Source organism: Pinus tabuliformis, chromosome 5_1, assembly GCF_031772625.1.
Source record: "Pinus tabuliformis cultivar Carrire ecotype Pingquan chromosome 5_1, CPIR1, whole genome shotgun sequence".
Taxonomy (NCBI): Eukaryota; Viridiplantae; Streptophyta; class Pinopsida; order Pinales; family Pinaceae; genus Pinus; species Pinus tabuliformis.
In genome coordinates this window covers 504,011,744-504,025,016 of record NC_142305.1, presented here as the reverse complement: position 1 = coordinate 504,025,016, position 13,273 = coordinate 504,011,744, and the positions used below count along the sequence as shown (strand labels likewise).

At 35.6% G+C, this 13,273-nt stretch overlaps 1 protein-coding gene across 1 annotated transcript; it reads left to right on the top strand.

Moving 5' to 3' along the window:
* Nucleotides 1-3,346: 3,346 nt before the first annotated feature.
* LOC149165694 (WEB family protein At2g38370-like) lies at nucleotides 3,347-4,677 on the top strand. Its single transcript, XM_089429906.1, has 2 exons — nucleotides 3,347-4,057; nucleotides 4,165-4,677. The coding sequence occupies exons 1-2, from the start codon at nucleotides 3,347-3,349 to the stop codon at nucleotides 4,675-4,677; spliced, it is 1,224 nt and encodes a 407-aa protein (XP_089286032.1).
* The last annotated feature ends 8,596 nt before the right edge of the window (nucleotides 4,678-13,273 follow it).

The window sequence follows — 13,273 nt, the reverse complement described above, 5'->3', positions numbered from 1 at the left end:
CTATAAGCATTGAGTACACTAGTTTCCATAATCAAGGATCTTCACAACCGACAACTCGTATTCACAAGTTTGTACATAGATAACATAGTTGTAACCTTGACAATATGGATAAGCTATATTAGGTGATCACACTATCTACTAGTATAAGCCTTTCTATTAAGCCCATATAAGGTGACACTATTGATTGTGGTTGGGGGGAGGCCCTCACGATCTAAAATATTGAAATGGATCTTTGGGGGAGGAGCCCAAGACCTGAAAAAATGAAATTGCTAGAAGAAAAAGAGGAGAATGCCCAATAAACAAAATCACAAAAAAACTTTTTATTAAAACAGATAATAACTGTAAGGACTACATTGTGGTGGACCATCTGTCCTTTTACAAAATGTGACTTGTTTGTTATAGTATTTTTCAGTTACAACACCATGGGTCAATTCCCTGGGTGAATGAATACCATGGGTGGATGTCACAATACCATAGGTCAACTCCATGGGTGAATGAATACCATGGGTGGATGTCACAATACCATGGGAAAATACCATGGGTGAATGAATACCATGGGTGCATATCACTTACAATACCATGGGTGGATGGCACTTACAATATGATCGGCAAATTCCATGGGTGGATGAACAACATGGGTGGATGAACAACATGGGTGGCTGAATACCATGGGTTGATGCCATTTAACATTCGAATCATTCATCCCTTCTTAAGAAGCAATGGTACTAATTTCGTAAAGTTCCCTCATGCAAAACCTTTGTTAAATATTAAGACCCACTTAAGAGAATGGTTTTATGTGGTTAACCCATAACCATGATAAACGAAGATCCGAGGATAGAGATACCCTGTAATTCTCGTTACCAACTGTGATACTGATAGTGTGTGGCCTAGCAAATGGACTTTGATGAAGTGTGGGTTTTTGGATGACCCATAACCATGATGAATGAAGATCCGAGGATAGAGATACCCTGTAATGCTTGTGACCAACTATGATACTAACAGTGTGCAGCCTAGCAAATGGACTTTGATGAAGTGTGGATGACCCATAACCATGACAAATGAAGATCTGAGAATAGAAATACCCTATAATACTTGTGACCAACTATGATACTAACATTGTGCGGCCTAGCAAATGGACTTCGATGACTAGGATTTTGTGTGGTTCACCCATAATCATGATGTTGGTTGTTGATGAAGTAACAGGTGCCTACATAGCCTGGGCTGAGAGGGTACATCTCCAAATAACCCAAGCCAAAAGCTACTATGCTGAAACTGATGAATGTGAAGCAGGTGCCCACTAAAGTGCGGTGGGAGGGCACGTCTCCAATGGGCACCCACTTCGAATGTTGCTCCAGAATTAAAATGGACATAAATCAGTTACTATAACTCATAATATTTATTATAACCTATTTTTGGAAGTAGAATGACAATTTGCATCTTCACATGTGTTGGAAATCTGTATCTCGACATTCTAGAATCTCATATTAACACTGCAATTTTTCCATTGTCACAAAAGTTCTGAAAAAAATAGTTGATTTTAAATCAACGATATCTCCCACATCCAAACTCCAATTCGTCCCTTTTTTTTTTGAAATTGGGTGATTTTTCAATAGGACCTCATATCTACAATAATTGTTTTGAAATTATACACAAAAACTTCAAAAATGATAGAAGAGTCGCCATCCACCAGTTATCATAAGAAAAAAATTCTACAACATAACTGATTTTAAATCAGTGATATCTCCCTCATCCAGAGTCGATTCGACTGATTTTTTTTTTCAATTTTGATATTTTTTCACAAAGAATCCAGATATGGTATTTGTTTTTGTAAATATTGCACCAAAGATTTTGGATCTGATCTGCAAACTCTCTACCCAAAAGAAATTTCCTACAAAAAAATGAAAAAGAAAAATTCCTCCTGCTTGCCCCAAGAAAGTGCTCTATGGAGGTCACAACATGTATCTAAATTTTTTTGAATATTCTTGAAAAAAATTGAAACTGAAATATGCATGAAACCCTCATTCCCATGGATTCATAACCTGCTCCAATACCATTGATCTGAATCTTGGGGGGAGGCCCTCAAGATCTAAAAGATTGAAATGGATCTTGGGGGGAGGCCCTCAAGATCTAAAAGATTGAAATGGATCTTGGGGGGAGGCCCCAAGATCTGGAAAATTGAAATTTCCAAAAGAAAAAGAAGAGAATGCCTAATAAACAGAACCACAAATAATTTTTTTATTAAAACAGATAATAACTGTAAGGTCTAAATTGTGGTCGACCATCTGTCCTTTTACAAAATCTGACTTGTTTCGTATAGTATTTTTCAATTACAACACCACAGGTCAATTCCATGGGTGAATGAATACCATGGATGGATGTCACAATACCATGGGTGAATGAATACCATGCGTGGATGTCACAATACCATGGGTGAATGAGTACCATAGGTGGATGTCATTTACAATACCATGGGTGGATGCCACTTACAATACCATGGGTAAATTCCATGGGTGGATGAATAGCATGGGTTGATGCCATTTTCCATTCAGATCATTGTGGTTGATATTACTGTTACTAACACTTTTATTGGAATGGAGCTTGTATCATATAGATAAGCAATCACTTCATACTATTCATGTAACCTGCAATAGGGCAGTTATGAGAGAATAAAATTATGACTCTAAAGAAGAACTTCAAGAAAGATCTATTTTCTACAACATTATTTCTTGCAACTATTCTAATTGACTTACAAGATGAGATTCTAGACTTTATATTAGGTGGTACAAAATAACACAAAAACTGTTTGTACAGAGATGCCAATATGTAGCAGTCGAGCTTCAAAAGATGGAGGAAAAGCTTAAACAACTAAAAAGACTTCTAATTGCAACAGAATATGAAAAATCACAGGCTATATTGGAGATGGACAAAACGATGTGTCTCATAAAGGAATTAACATTAAATTTGGAGAGTGCTAACACTTTAGAAAGGCAAGTAATAGTTGACTCTGAATTTGCAAGGCTAGGAGTTGTGGAGAAGGACAATGCTGATTTGGATGAAAAAAATATCATTATGAAGACACAACTAGAGGTTTAAAAGGAAATAAATGCATCATTAATCTTAGAACTACCGCTGTCAAATAGGAGCTTGAGCATGCAATTTCAGAATACCTATGTTCAGGTAAATTGAGGGACATTGCTCTTGAAAATGCAATTGATGCATTGGCAGCTTCTGAAGAGGTGTAGAAACAAGCAGATGCACTAACCATATAATTTATGACCACAAAAAATTTATTGGATAAGATCAGAGCTTATATATGGAAACAAAAGAAAAGCAACATGTTGTAGCTATGGCCAAAGATCGAGTGTATGAGGAGAAGGGGAAAGAAATAGAGCATATCAACGAGGAACTGATTACGTTGAATCATGAAGTAGTCCTTGTTAAGGATCTAATGTTAAAGCTATATGCCTCATCCTCTTTATTGCAGAGCTTGAAACTAGAATTAGTAGCTGTTAAAGAGTCGGAACTTAAACTAGGAACATATATGCATGCAGTTGAAAATTCCCTCTCTAAAGCATTGGATGACCTGGATCTTGCAAAGAGTCGAGAGGTTAAAAAAACTAAAGTCGAATATATAACTCTAGTAGAACTAGGGAAGATGAGAGAAAATCTAAACAAAGCCACACATGAGGTAACTTATTTAGCAGGTTCCATTGAGCCACTCAGAGAAGAGTTGGAGAGGGAAAGTGCAATGCTAGAAGAAACATGGGAAAGGGTAGCAAAGTCTTATGCAGTAGTTGCTTCTTTGGAGGCTGAATTGAATCAAACAAGACAAGCAATTAAATCGACAAGATGGAGAGAGGCAATCCAAGGAAGCTATGACAAAGCTTTACAGCAAGCAGCTACTGAGGCAGATAAAGACAAGATTGAAACTGAAGCAACTAGAGAGGATATGCACAAAGCAAAGGAAGAAGTTGCACAATCAAAGGCTGGTACTAGAACTACAGAGAGTAGGCTACAAGCAGCTATAAAAATGGCAGAAGCAGCTTGGGCATCAGAAGTATTGTCTCTTGCTAGGATTGAGGATATGAATCAGAGTGAGTCAATTGTTGGAGGACTCTATCAGTCACACTTTCATTTAATGAGTACTTTGCACTAACCAATCAGGCACATGAAGCTGAGGAACTTGATGACAAGTGGGTGGCAGTTGTTGTAGCCCAAATAGATGAAACTAAGGATAGTAAATGGGAAATACTAAAGAGATTGGAAGAAGCAAATAAAGAGATAATAGAAAGGAGGGAGGCTCTTCAAGTTGCCTCACAGAAGGCAAAGAGGGAAAATGCAGTGAAATTGATAGTTGAGGATCAACTCAGAAAATGGAGAGCACAAAATGGACAGCATAGAAAAGCTGGTGATTTAGCTACTGCGACGAAGAGATATGGTGTGCCACACAACCGAGTCAGTAATTGGAAAAACCATGCATATTCTAATCCAAATGATCTGGACAATAGCAATGAGAAAGAAAATATTCTTGTCATGCCAATAACATCATTGGGTCAGGTGTTGAGCATGAAAGCTTCCATGGCAAATAAGTTTGATGAAAGGCCTTTAGATAAGCCACTTGTGTCTAAGAGGAGGAAGTTCTCGTTTCCACGGTTTGCATTATCTATGGGAAAGTAGAAAAAAAAATCCATTGAAATAAATGACAGTTTGCCTATTTTAGAAGCACAATTGGGCTACTTATATTTAATTCGCTTCATGGGCCATCAAGGTCACTCGGTTTTTCATCTGGTCACGGATGTAGTTTTTAGTGAAAATGAGATGGTGACAACCTTTTCCTATTTCTAAAAGATGCAAAGATTTTCCTTAAATACTTTGATATCAGTCATGAAAATCACTATTGCTATACATTTGTCATCTCATTGATTCATGACAGATCATGCAAAAGTTTGATGTATTACTCTATAAACATGACACAATGAATCTGTGTGTGATATTCAGTTGGAAGATATTTATGCAAGTCTGTATCTGGTCAAGTGTGATATAACTCTTTCCAGAGCAGAGCATGAACTAGGTACAAAGCAATGTAAGGCAAGGAAATTCTACAGTGGCATATGTATGTTCCTTGTTATGATATGTGTCATTTGGGATCCTAAGTTAGTATATATATACTTCCCTATTTTTTCTTGTTAACACAATGAAGTTTTATGTGGGGAAGAATTTTACCTCGTTCATAAGGCACCAAAGGATGGCCCTATTGAATCAACTAATGTAACACTATACACAGGGTTAAGGCTTTATGACAAAACAAAGGCCAAGGAATTGGTGAAAATATCACTTAGTATACCCACACAATGTGAATCATAACCTAAGCACATCAACTTATCTTACAGATGAAAGAAAAACCAACTCGATCATAGGATTTTCAAAGTCAATATTCAACTTAAGGCATTGTTTCCCTATCTCTCTGGCCCACTCCATTGCCTCCCTGGTTGACCAGACCACTGGACAAACTTAGTCCACCTCGGTCACACTACTTACTTGGAAACTCACTAGATCCTCAAAGCAAAAGCCTTTGCCACAAATTTTTAAGCAATGGTAAGCAAAGTAATAAGCTACCAAACACCTATAGAGTCTCTCATTGCATTCTTAGGAATAGGCTTCATCAAGCCATAATTAAGACTTGAGGGACTCAAAGAGGAACCTAGAGAAGAGAAATCTACATCTCAACAAAAAATATGATCCCCAATAAAGTCCCACATGAACTTAGAGACTTCATAAGGCAAACCATCCAATCTTGAGGACATTCCATTTTGCATATAATTAAAGGAAGCAAACAAATCATACCTCATAATAAAATGAACCAACATATCATTGTCCCCAATAATGATCTTGCAAAGGATTATCATACAATAAGCATCTTGGGCAACACCCACACTATTTTTCAAAGCAAAAAGAGAAAATATAGACAAAGGGATACCACTGCTACATATGTACAATATATAAAGTCCATATATAAAACCCCACCTCCACACTTGTCTCCTTCGCACTCAAACATGGTCAGGTGACCCCTAAAGATGCACTAAGTTGTCAACAAAGAAGAGGCCATCCAATCCCACAAGTATTCTTGCTCAAAGCTAAGGATAGGGGCATACAAAATAGAAAAATGTATCACGTGGTCCTAAATCAAGAACATGACCCAAACACACATGCCTACTGAATCCAAACTGCAAGCAATCACATGATTATGCAAAGACAAAGAAAGAGAAAGCACTATGCCTCTACTCCCTTGAAAATGCTCAAAATTCCTAAAATGGGCCATTCCAATAGTTGCTCATTTGCTTCTGAAGCTCCAAACCAAATCCCCCTAGGTTAAACAAACAAGTCTATGTCAACAGGTTTACAAGGGATATCATCCACAAATGTGGGGAAGCATCCCTTGGATTTCCCATGAGATTTTCCTTCAAAAAAATAATAATAATGACTATATATATGGGGTTTGTAATAGTTTCAAGTCTCATTACCAAAGTGGCACATTCCCATCTTGGGATTCCATTCCTTTGGAGTTTAGGTCCGCAATGTTATAGCATCCTCCTTCACTCTGCCATTAACATCACTAATGGTTTTGGTGTCATGCCTTGTGGACCCTCTTTCGTTTGTGGTTGTTATTTATGTGATGCTCACAAGAATTGCAGGTCTTACTACTACAATGCAGTATCCCTATGTTGGGAGTCCATTCCACATTAATAAATTTCTCCTTCCTCCTATGATTACTTTCCACTACTACAAATGTACAATATATGAAGTCACAATGTAGGTCTCCAATGAAGTTGGGATATGAAGTCACAAAACATGCCTCCAAGGAAGTAAGGATGGATAAGATGGAAAGTGAAAAGAAGAGCGTAAAGTATCATCCCTAGATCTATGAAACAAAATCCCAAAAAGAATGAAATATATCATGGAAACATATACACCATAAATAATAACAGTAATGAAAGAAAAATGCATGACTACCAACCTATGCTTTCACAAACAAATAAGTTTGGTCGAATAATATATTTAGAGTTAACAAGGAAAATGTCACCAATATATAGATGATTCATGGGAACATAGACACTACAGAGTTCTTCATCTCCACTCTCAACTTGCATATGACAATGGGAGAAAAGTAAGAACTACCTCCCATACAAATTGAAATAATATTTATTTAAACTATAGCATGTCAAAAGAAGTTTCATGTTTACCAATAAACATGGAGTTTTATTTATGACAACAATGATAATCTACAAATAGATATTAATTTGTAGATATGCAAGAAACATTTCCATCTACCACTCAATTTCAACATTCATGTGGAATGCTTTAGTATTAACTCAACTTCAAGGATATCTAAAGCATAAGAAATGACTGGAAGGACAAGTGATGATGTAATAAAACCAGAGGCATATTCCCCTACATGTGGATGATGAATAATTGCAACCTCTTTAAAGGCCCTTGTGTTCTGGTATGCAAAGAATAAGCCATGTATAAGCTTTAAAAACACTTTCTAACAAAACAATAAAAAAAATACCACCAGTTCCACAATCATAAATTCAACTCTTCAATTAGTAATACATGTATCCACAAATTTATTGTATTTGACCAATTCATATCTTAGTGAATGGAAATCTAGGAATCCATCATATTTTAATCTATGGAAAATATTCAAAAATTAAATCAGATATAATTTTTGTAATATATTCAATAATCACATTCTCAAGTGTTTGGTTTTCCATGTCTAATGCCTCAGATTCTTGCTTTACTTCTGAGTTGCTCTATGAAACCAAAGGAACGAAAGGTTCACTGACTTCTGAATCTTCACTGACAACTGATACAAACTTCTGGTCATGGTTAGGAAGGACGGTAGTTTTAGGAATCTCATCAATGTCTACTGCTTCAGAAGCATGTTCATTGATATTATCTTCTTCTTAAGAATGAACCATAGGCAGAGATTCCTCAGAAGCAGCATAAATGTCTATTCTATATGAAGAAGATGAGAACATAGATTCCCCAAAACCCTTTTCTCTACCATATCTATCATTTTCATCATCTATGTCAGAGTAGGAGGATAAAGGTATGTCTAAACGAGGAAGGGTTTCTGGAGAAGATAATGGCATGAAGTCTCCATGTTCATGTGCTCTAACTTTATTCTCTTTTTCTTGCATTCCAGAGGATGATGGGTTCTCAGATGCACTGTGAAGATCAACTTCAAGCTTAGTATTCCCCTCTGGAACATGCTCTCCCTCCCTTGCACTAGATATTTGGGTGGACAGTTCATTATGAACTGAAGAGGCAACAAATTGATCAAATCCCTTCAGAGTGGCCTCTATGCTACTCCCCTTCTCCAGTAAGCTCTCATCTGAGGAAAGGATATGGTCCTTGATGTCCCTTTTTACAATAGTTTCCAAGACAAGATGATTGTCCATTCCTTCAATACCACTGTTATGGGTTTTATCAAAGGAGTTCACCATGATTCTTTCCATGATAGAATTTGTTAGCGCCTTTAGCTTGGTCAAGTATGAATAAAACCAGAACTTAACATTCTCTACAATAACATCAAATTTTGTCCTTGAATACTGTAAAGGAGAATGATTCATATCTCTGACAAAATCCTGTCTCCAAAATGATTCTACATCTTTAACAACATTCACTATTGAGGCATAAAACTCACTAGTAGACAATGCATTGTTCTGCAAAGATGGTGGCAGAATATTGGGGCTTTTGGATCCCAACAAAGCAACTAAAGCACACAACAAAAAAAACATAAACAACAATGAAATTCTCAACCATCTAAAGGGCTTCTCCTGCTCCTCTTCATCTTCATCATCATACATTTCCCACTCTTTTTCAAAAAATTTCAACCTGGGTTTAAAGGTGGAACCACTAGTATTGCAGGGATTTTCTTCATATTTATCAACTAATGCTATTTCTTTTTCTTCAACCTCATGGATTTCTCTACAATCAGTGGATAAACCTACAAAAGCCATTTGGTCTCCCAGGGATTGTATTTCCTTAATCTCTGTGACTTTGGTAAGTCCACTTTTCGATTTAGATTCCAAAACCCCATGCTCCCCATAAGCTAGTCCCCTAACTTCCAAATCTAGGTCTCTTTCTAGACGATAGCAGAGAAATTATGTCTGGTAGATAGATAATTAGTCTTAGGATTATGGGGTGGAAGGATTGTGGCCTTGTCACTAGGATCAGGAAACTGAGCTAGAAAGGCTAATGACTCACCTTCCTCGCTTAATTCAAGGTTAGGTTCCTTTTCCTCGTTGGGATTGAAAGCAACCGCAACTTCAAAAAGAAACTTGTAGGATTTTCTTTTAGGCTACAATGTGGATTGAACCTCATCCACCTCCATACAATCCATTGAAACTTCTTCACACTCTTCTCTAACACGGGGGCTATATTCCACCATAGGCTCATACAAGGCCAAATTTTAAAACTCTATAAGGTAATTCCAATAATTTGAATGACAAGTCCCAAAAACGAAATTGGTGAAGCTACCAAGGAAAACAGATCAGCCTCTATGAAGTGTTTAACAAGGGTGATTCCCTCAGAGTATACAAAGCTACTTCTGGAATAACTAAAGGCCGTGATTAGTGAAACTTTTATGAGAAAATCAAAGTCCTATATTGAGGAATAGTCTAAAGCAAATAGAAGAATTGTTCTCTTTTGACAGTTTTTGATCTGCCAGTAAAAGAAAATACAACTCCTTTTTAATTTGGCATCTTGGATGTTGGCCCTCAGTTTTGGTCTATTTTTGCTTAGGGAAATCTACTTGATCCTCATATTTTCCATCCATTTTCCATCACATCCATCCCATTTTGATGTATTTTATTCATATTCAGGTGTTTAATTTTAATTTTGCAATTTCTAGAAGTTTTTAGGAAAATTGAGTTTCAAGTGCAATTTTGGACTGAATCAGAAATTCCCGTAATAGCTATGTGGATGACATGTTTGCAGGACACTTGGGCTCGAGTTTGATGCATGGATGGACAGCTTGGGAACTAGGACTAAGCTAAGTCCACTTGGTTCTGCCAGAACAAGCTTTATTAGGCCCGGTCAAGGCTGGTCAAACATGACTAGTCACCAGAAAATCCCTAGGAAATAGGGCAGTTTTGAGATTTTATGGGATTGACCATATTTCTTGGGATGAATTGGATGAGTTTGACTTATATAGTTGGATATGAGTAGATATGAGTGTTAGAGATAATATAGATCAGTTTGTTTCATTAAACCTCTATTTAAAGCCAAGACTTTGATGGCTTTTGTAATGAAATTTGTATGTAACTTTTGTATAATTGAAGTTGGGAGCTAATTTGAAGAACTTATTTCATTCCAATTTGTTGTTCATGCTTGGTTGATTTACTAAAGTTGCTGTAGCTGAGATTTCTTCAAGTTTGCAAGGCAAGGGTGGAGGGTCCCGACACCAAGCTAAGTACACTTCTTGGTTCAATTTTCATAGTTTTCATAGACTAGTTTTTGTTTCAAATGTATTTAGATGTGTGATGATTGCTGAATGAATATTGATTTAATTCTAATCTACATATGAAGGGACACAAAGGAATTTAAGTTAAATTCCCCTTCTATTTGATCTCGAACTAAAACTGAATTTCATTCTCCATTTCTCATTAGAAGTTATTTCTGCATTTCGGGTTTGAAGCAATGGTGATTGTGATATAGTAGGATTGTGAAGAAGGACAATCTGGACCTCCTTAGTTAGGAGCATCTTCCTTTACATCGTCTACATCATAAGCCATTGTTAATTAGTGCTCTTAGATTTATCTTCATGAAAGTAGTATTGTAGGGAAGGACAACTTGGTTCTCCTAAGTTAGGAGCCTCTTCCCTCATATATTACATAAATGAATTAGAAATTGTTAAAATAGGTTTATATTTGTAATATGTACTCCCTTAATTCTTCAAATTTTATCTTCTAAACTTGATTATATCTGATGTCCATATACAGTGAATTTGCCTCCAAGTTTTACAAACCCGGATTGATAATTAAATACTTGTGTTAATTTAGTCAATAAATTAGCCCAACATTTTGGCGCCGTTGCCGAGGAGGTAATTATCAGCATAGTCAAATAGAAAATAAACAAAAACACTAAAAATTTAGTTAAGATACAATTCTCATAGTTATGTTTCTTTATGCCTAGAAATAGAGATCCTAAAATTAGGTTTCCACAACAAAACCCCCCAACAAAAACATAAAATCAAAAAAAAAAAAAACTACAAAATCCATTTTCAACGACAAGATCTAAAAGATGATGTTAAAGAATAGGTTACAAAACTACTCCATTCTTCAACATTCTTTCTCATCAAATCTTTATGATCAGATAAATTTTCATGTCCAAACATTCATTAAAGTATATTTTCCAAATTTGGATATGAGTTTACTTATGATCTTGTTACGAAAATGGATGCACTGGAAATTCTCTTATACTTGAGAGAATGAATTATTTTTCTAAAATAGAATAGGATAGGATAGAATAAATAAACAAGTAGAATAAATTCACAATAAGACTTCCATAATAAATTTGTTTCAAACTATTTCTTCAAATCATTGTTCAATACTCCTTTGAAAGGACTACATGGAAAAATGCAGTAAGAACAAGCCTATTTTGGGTAACCATATAGGATGATTATGAAATCATGTTTTTTTTACATATCTCTTGAAATCTAGTTTTGGAATCCATTTTGAATTTTTCAATTTATATCACAAATAAAAATGTGATCAAAATCAAAACTAGGTCTCAGGAGAAATGTTAAGGACAGAGTTAGTACAACCTATATTTGAAGTGTCTAATGGAAACATTTTTATCTGAAATTCATAGGAAATATATCCCTTGGAATCTAGTTTCCAAAACAATTTGAATCACTTAAATCAGGTATCATATGAAAAAGTTATTCTTGAAATACTAACTGCTTGTCGAAAAATCTGCAAGGTGACAATTCTAGGTCTTGACTGTTCATTGGCATATTTGAAATACCAAATCATCTTCTTTTCAAAACCTGTTTATATGGGAGATATATATTCAAGTCTAGTTTAAGACACAATTTGAATCATCCCATTTGGAGGTGAAATGAAAAAGTTATGCCACATTTAGTGACTGCATGTCTTCAAAACAGTATAGTAAAACTATGCCTCCTAGGTCTGTTCATCACCAATTTTGTGATATCAAGCCTAATAATTTTTAAAACCTGTTTCTACTGGAAATAAAAAAATTAATCTAATTTAATCTCCAAGTGGAATCACATTGATCTTATCTTTATCGAAGAATATACGCTTCAAACAGTGACTATTGGTCTAGTTAAAAATTAACAAGCAGCTCTATCAAACATGGAACTCCTTATAATTTTTACCATATCATTTTAAATCATTTTGAAAACATGTTTATACAGGAGGTATCCATATGAATTCAATTCAACTTGGCTTTGGAATCACTGTAATTGGATATATAACGAATATTTTGTAAACAAAATACCGCTAGGAGGTCTAGGCTGGCCACCATTCCTCAAAGGTGTAAATAAGTGCATTATGTTTGTCTATCATATTTGGACTTGTTTTCTAAGCAATGCTTGTAATGATTTACATATATATTGGAAGAAGAGAGACTGTACACCTCTCTTCCTCCATCATCTAATGTTGTATTGCAGGCAAGTGCTATGTTTTTGCAGGTCATAGGAAGAATGAAGGAGTGAACTCCATGGATGAAGTAATTTTCAAAAGTCAAATTCATATTCCAGAATATGAATACAAATGTTCAAGTCAAAGCAAAGTGAAAATTCACTTGATGTTGAGTTCATTCGATGGAACTCCAACTCTTGAAGCTTGCTCTTCAATGTTGACCAACAACACCACCAAACCCTACAACATGATCGAGATCAAGGCAAAAAGACATGAAGACAATCATTAGAAGAAGCAGTCAAGTTCAGTACTATGTCAAGTCACATCAATCTTCAAAGAAGCCTTTCATATTGAATTCATATTGTTCATGATTTGATCATCATCATTTGTTCATGATTTGAATTCATATTGTTCATCATCCATACCGTATGTTAAGCTCCATGACCATGCATGTTGAAGTCCAGATTTACTACTATATCATGACTTCGATATAACCTATTTCCATAAGCTTTTCATACTTCCCAACTCCATTACACCCCACCTCCATCTAGAAAAGAAAAAATAGAAAAAGATCAAAAATAATAAAGGAGTTTGGTTGTGAA

What these genes read in the sequence shown, in the direction of transcription:
- LOC149165694 (XM_089429906.1), top strand. Translation starts at nt 3,347, where the DNA reads ATGGCCAAAGATCGAGTGTATGAGGAGAAGGGGAAAGAAATAGAGCAT. An exon ending in AAGCAGCTTGGGCATCAGAA is followed by an intron (nt 4,058 to 4,164) that starts GTATTGTCTCTT and finishes CTAACCAATCAG; the next exon opens with GCACATGAAGCTGAGGAACT.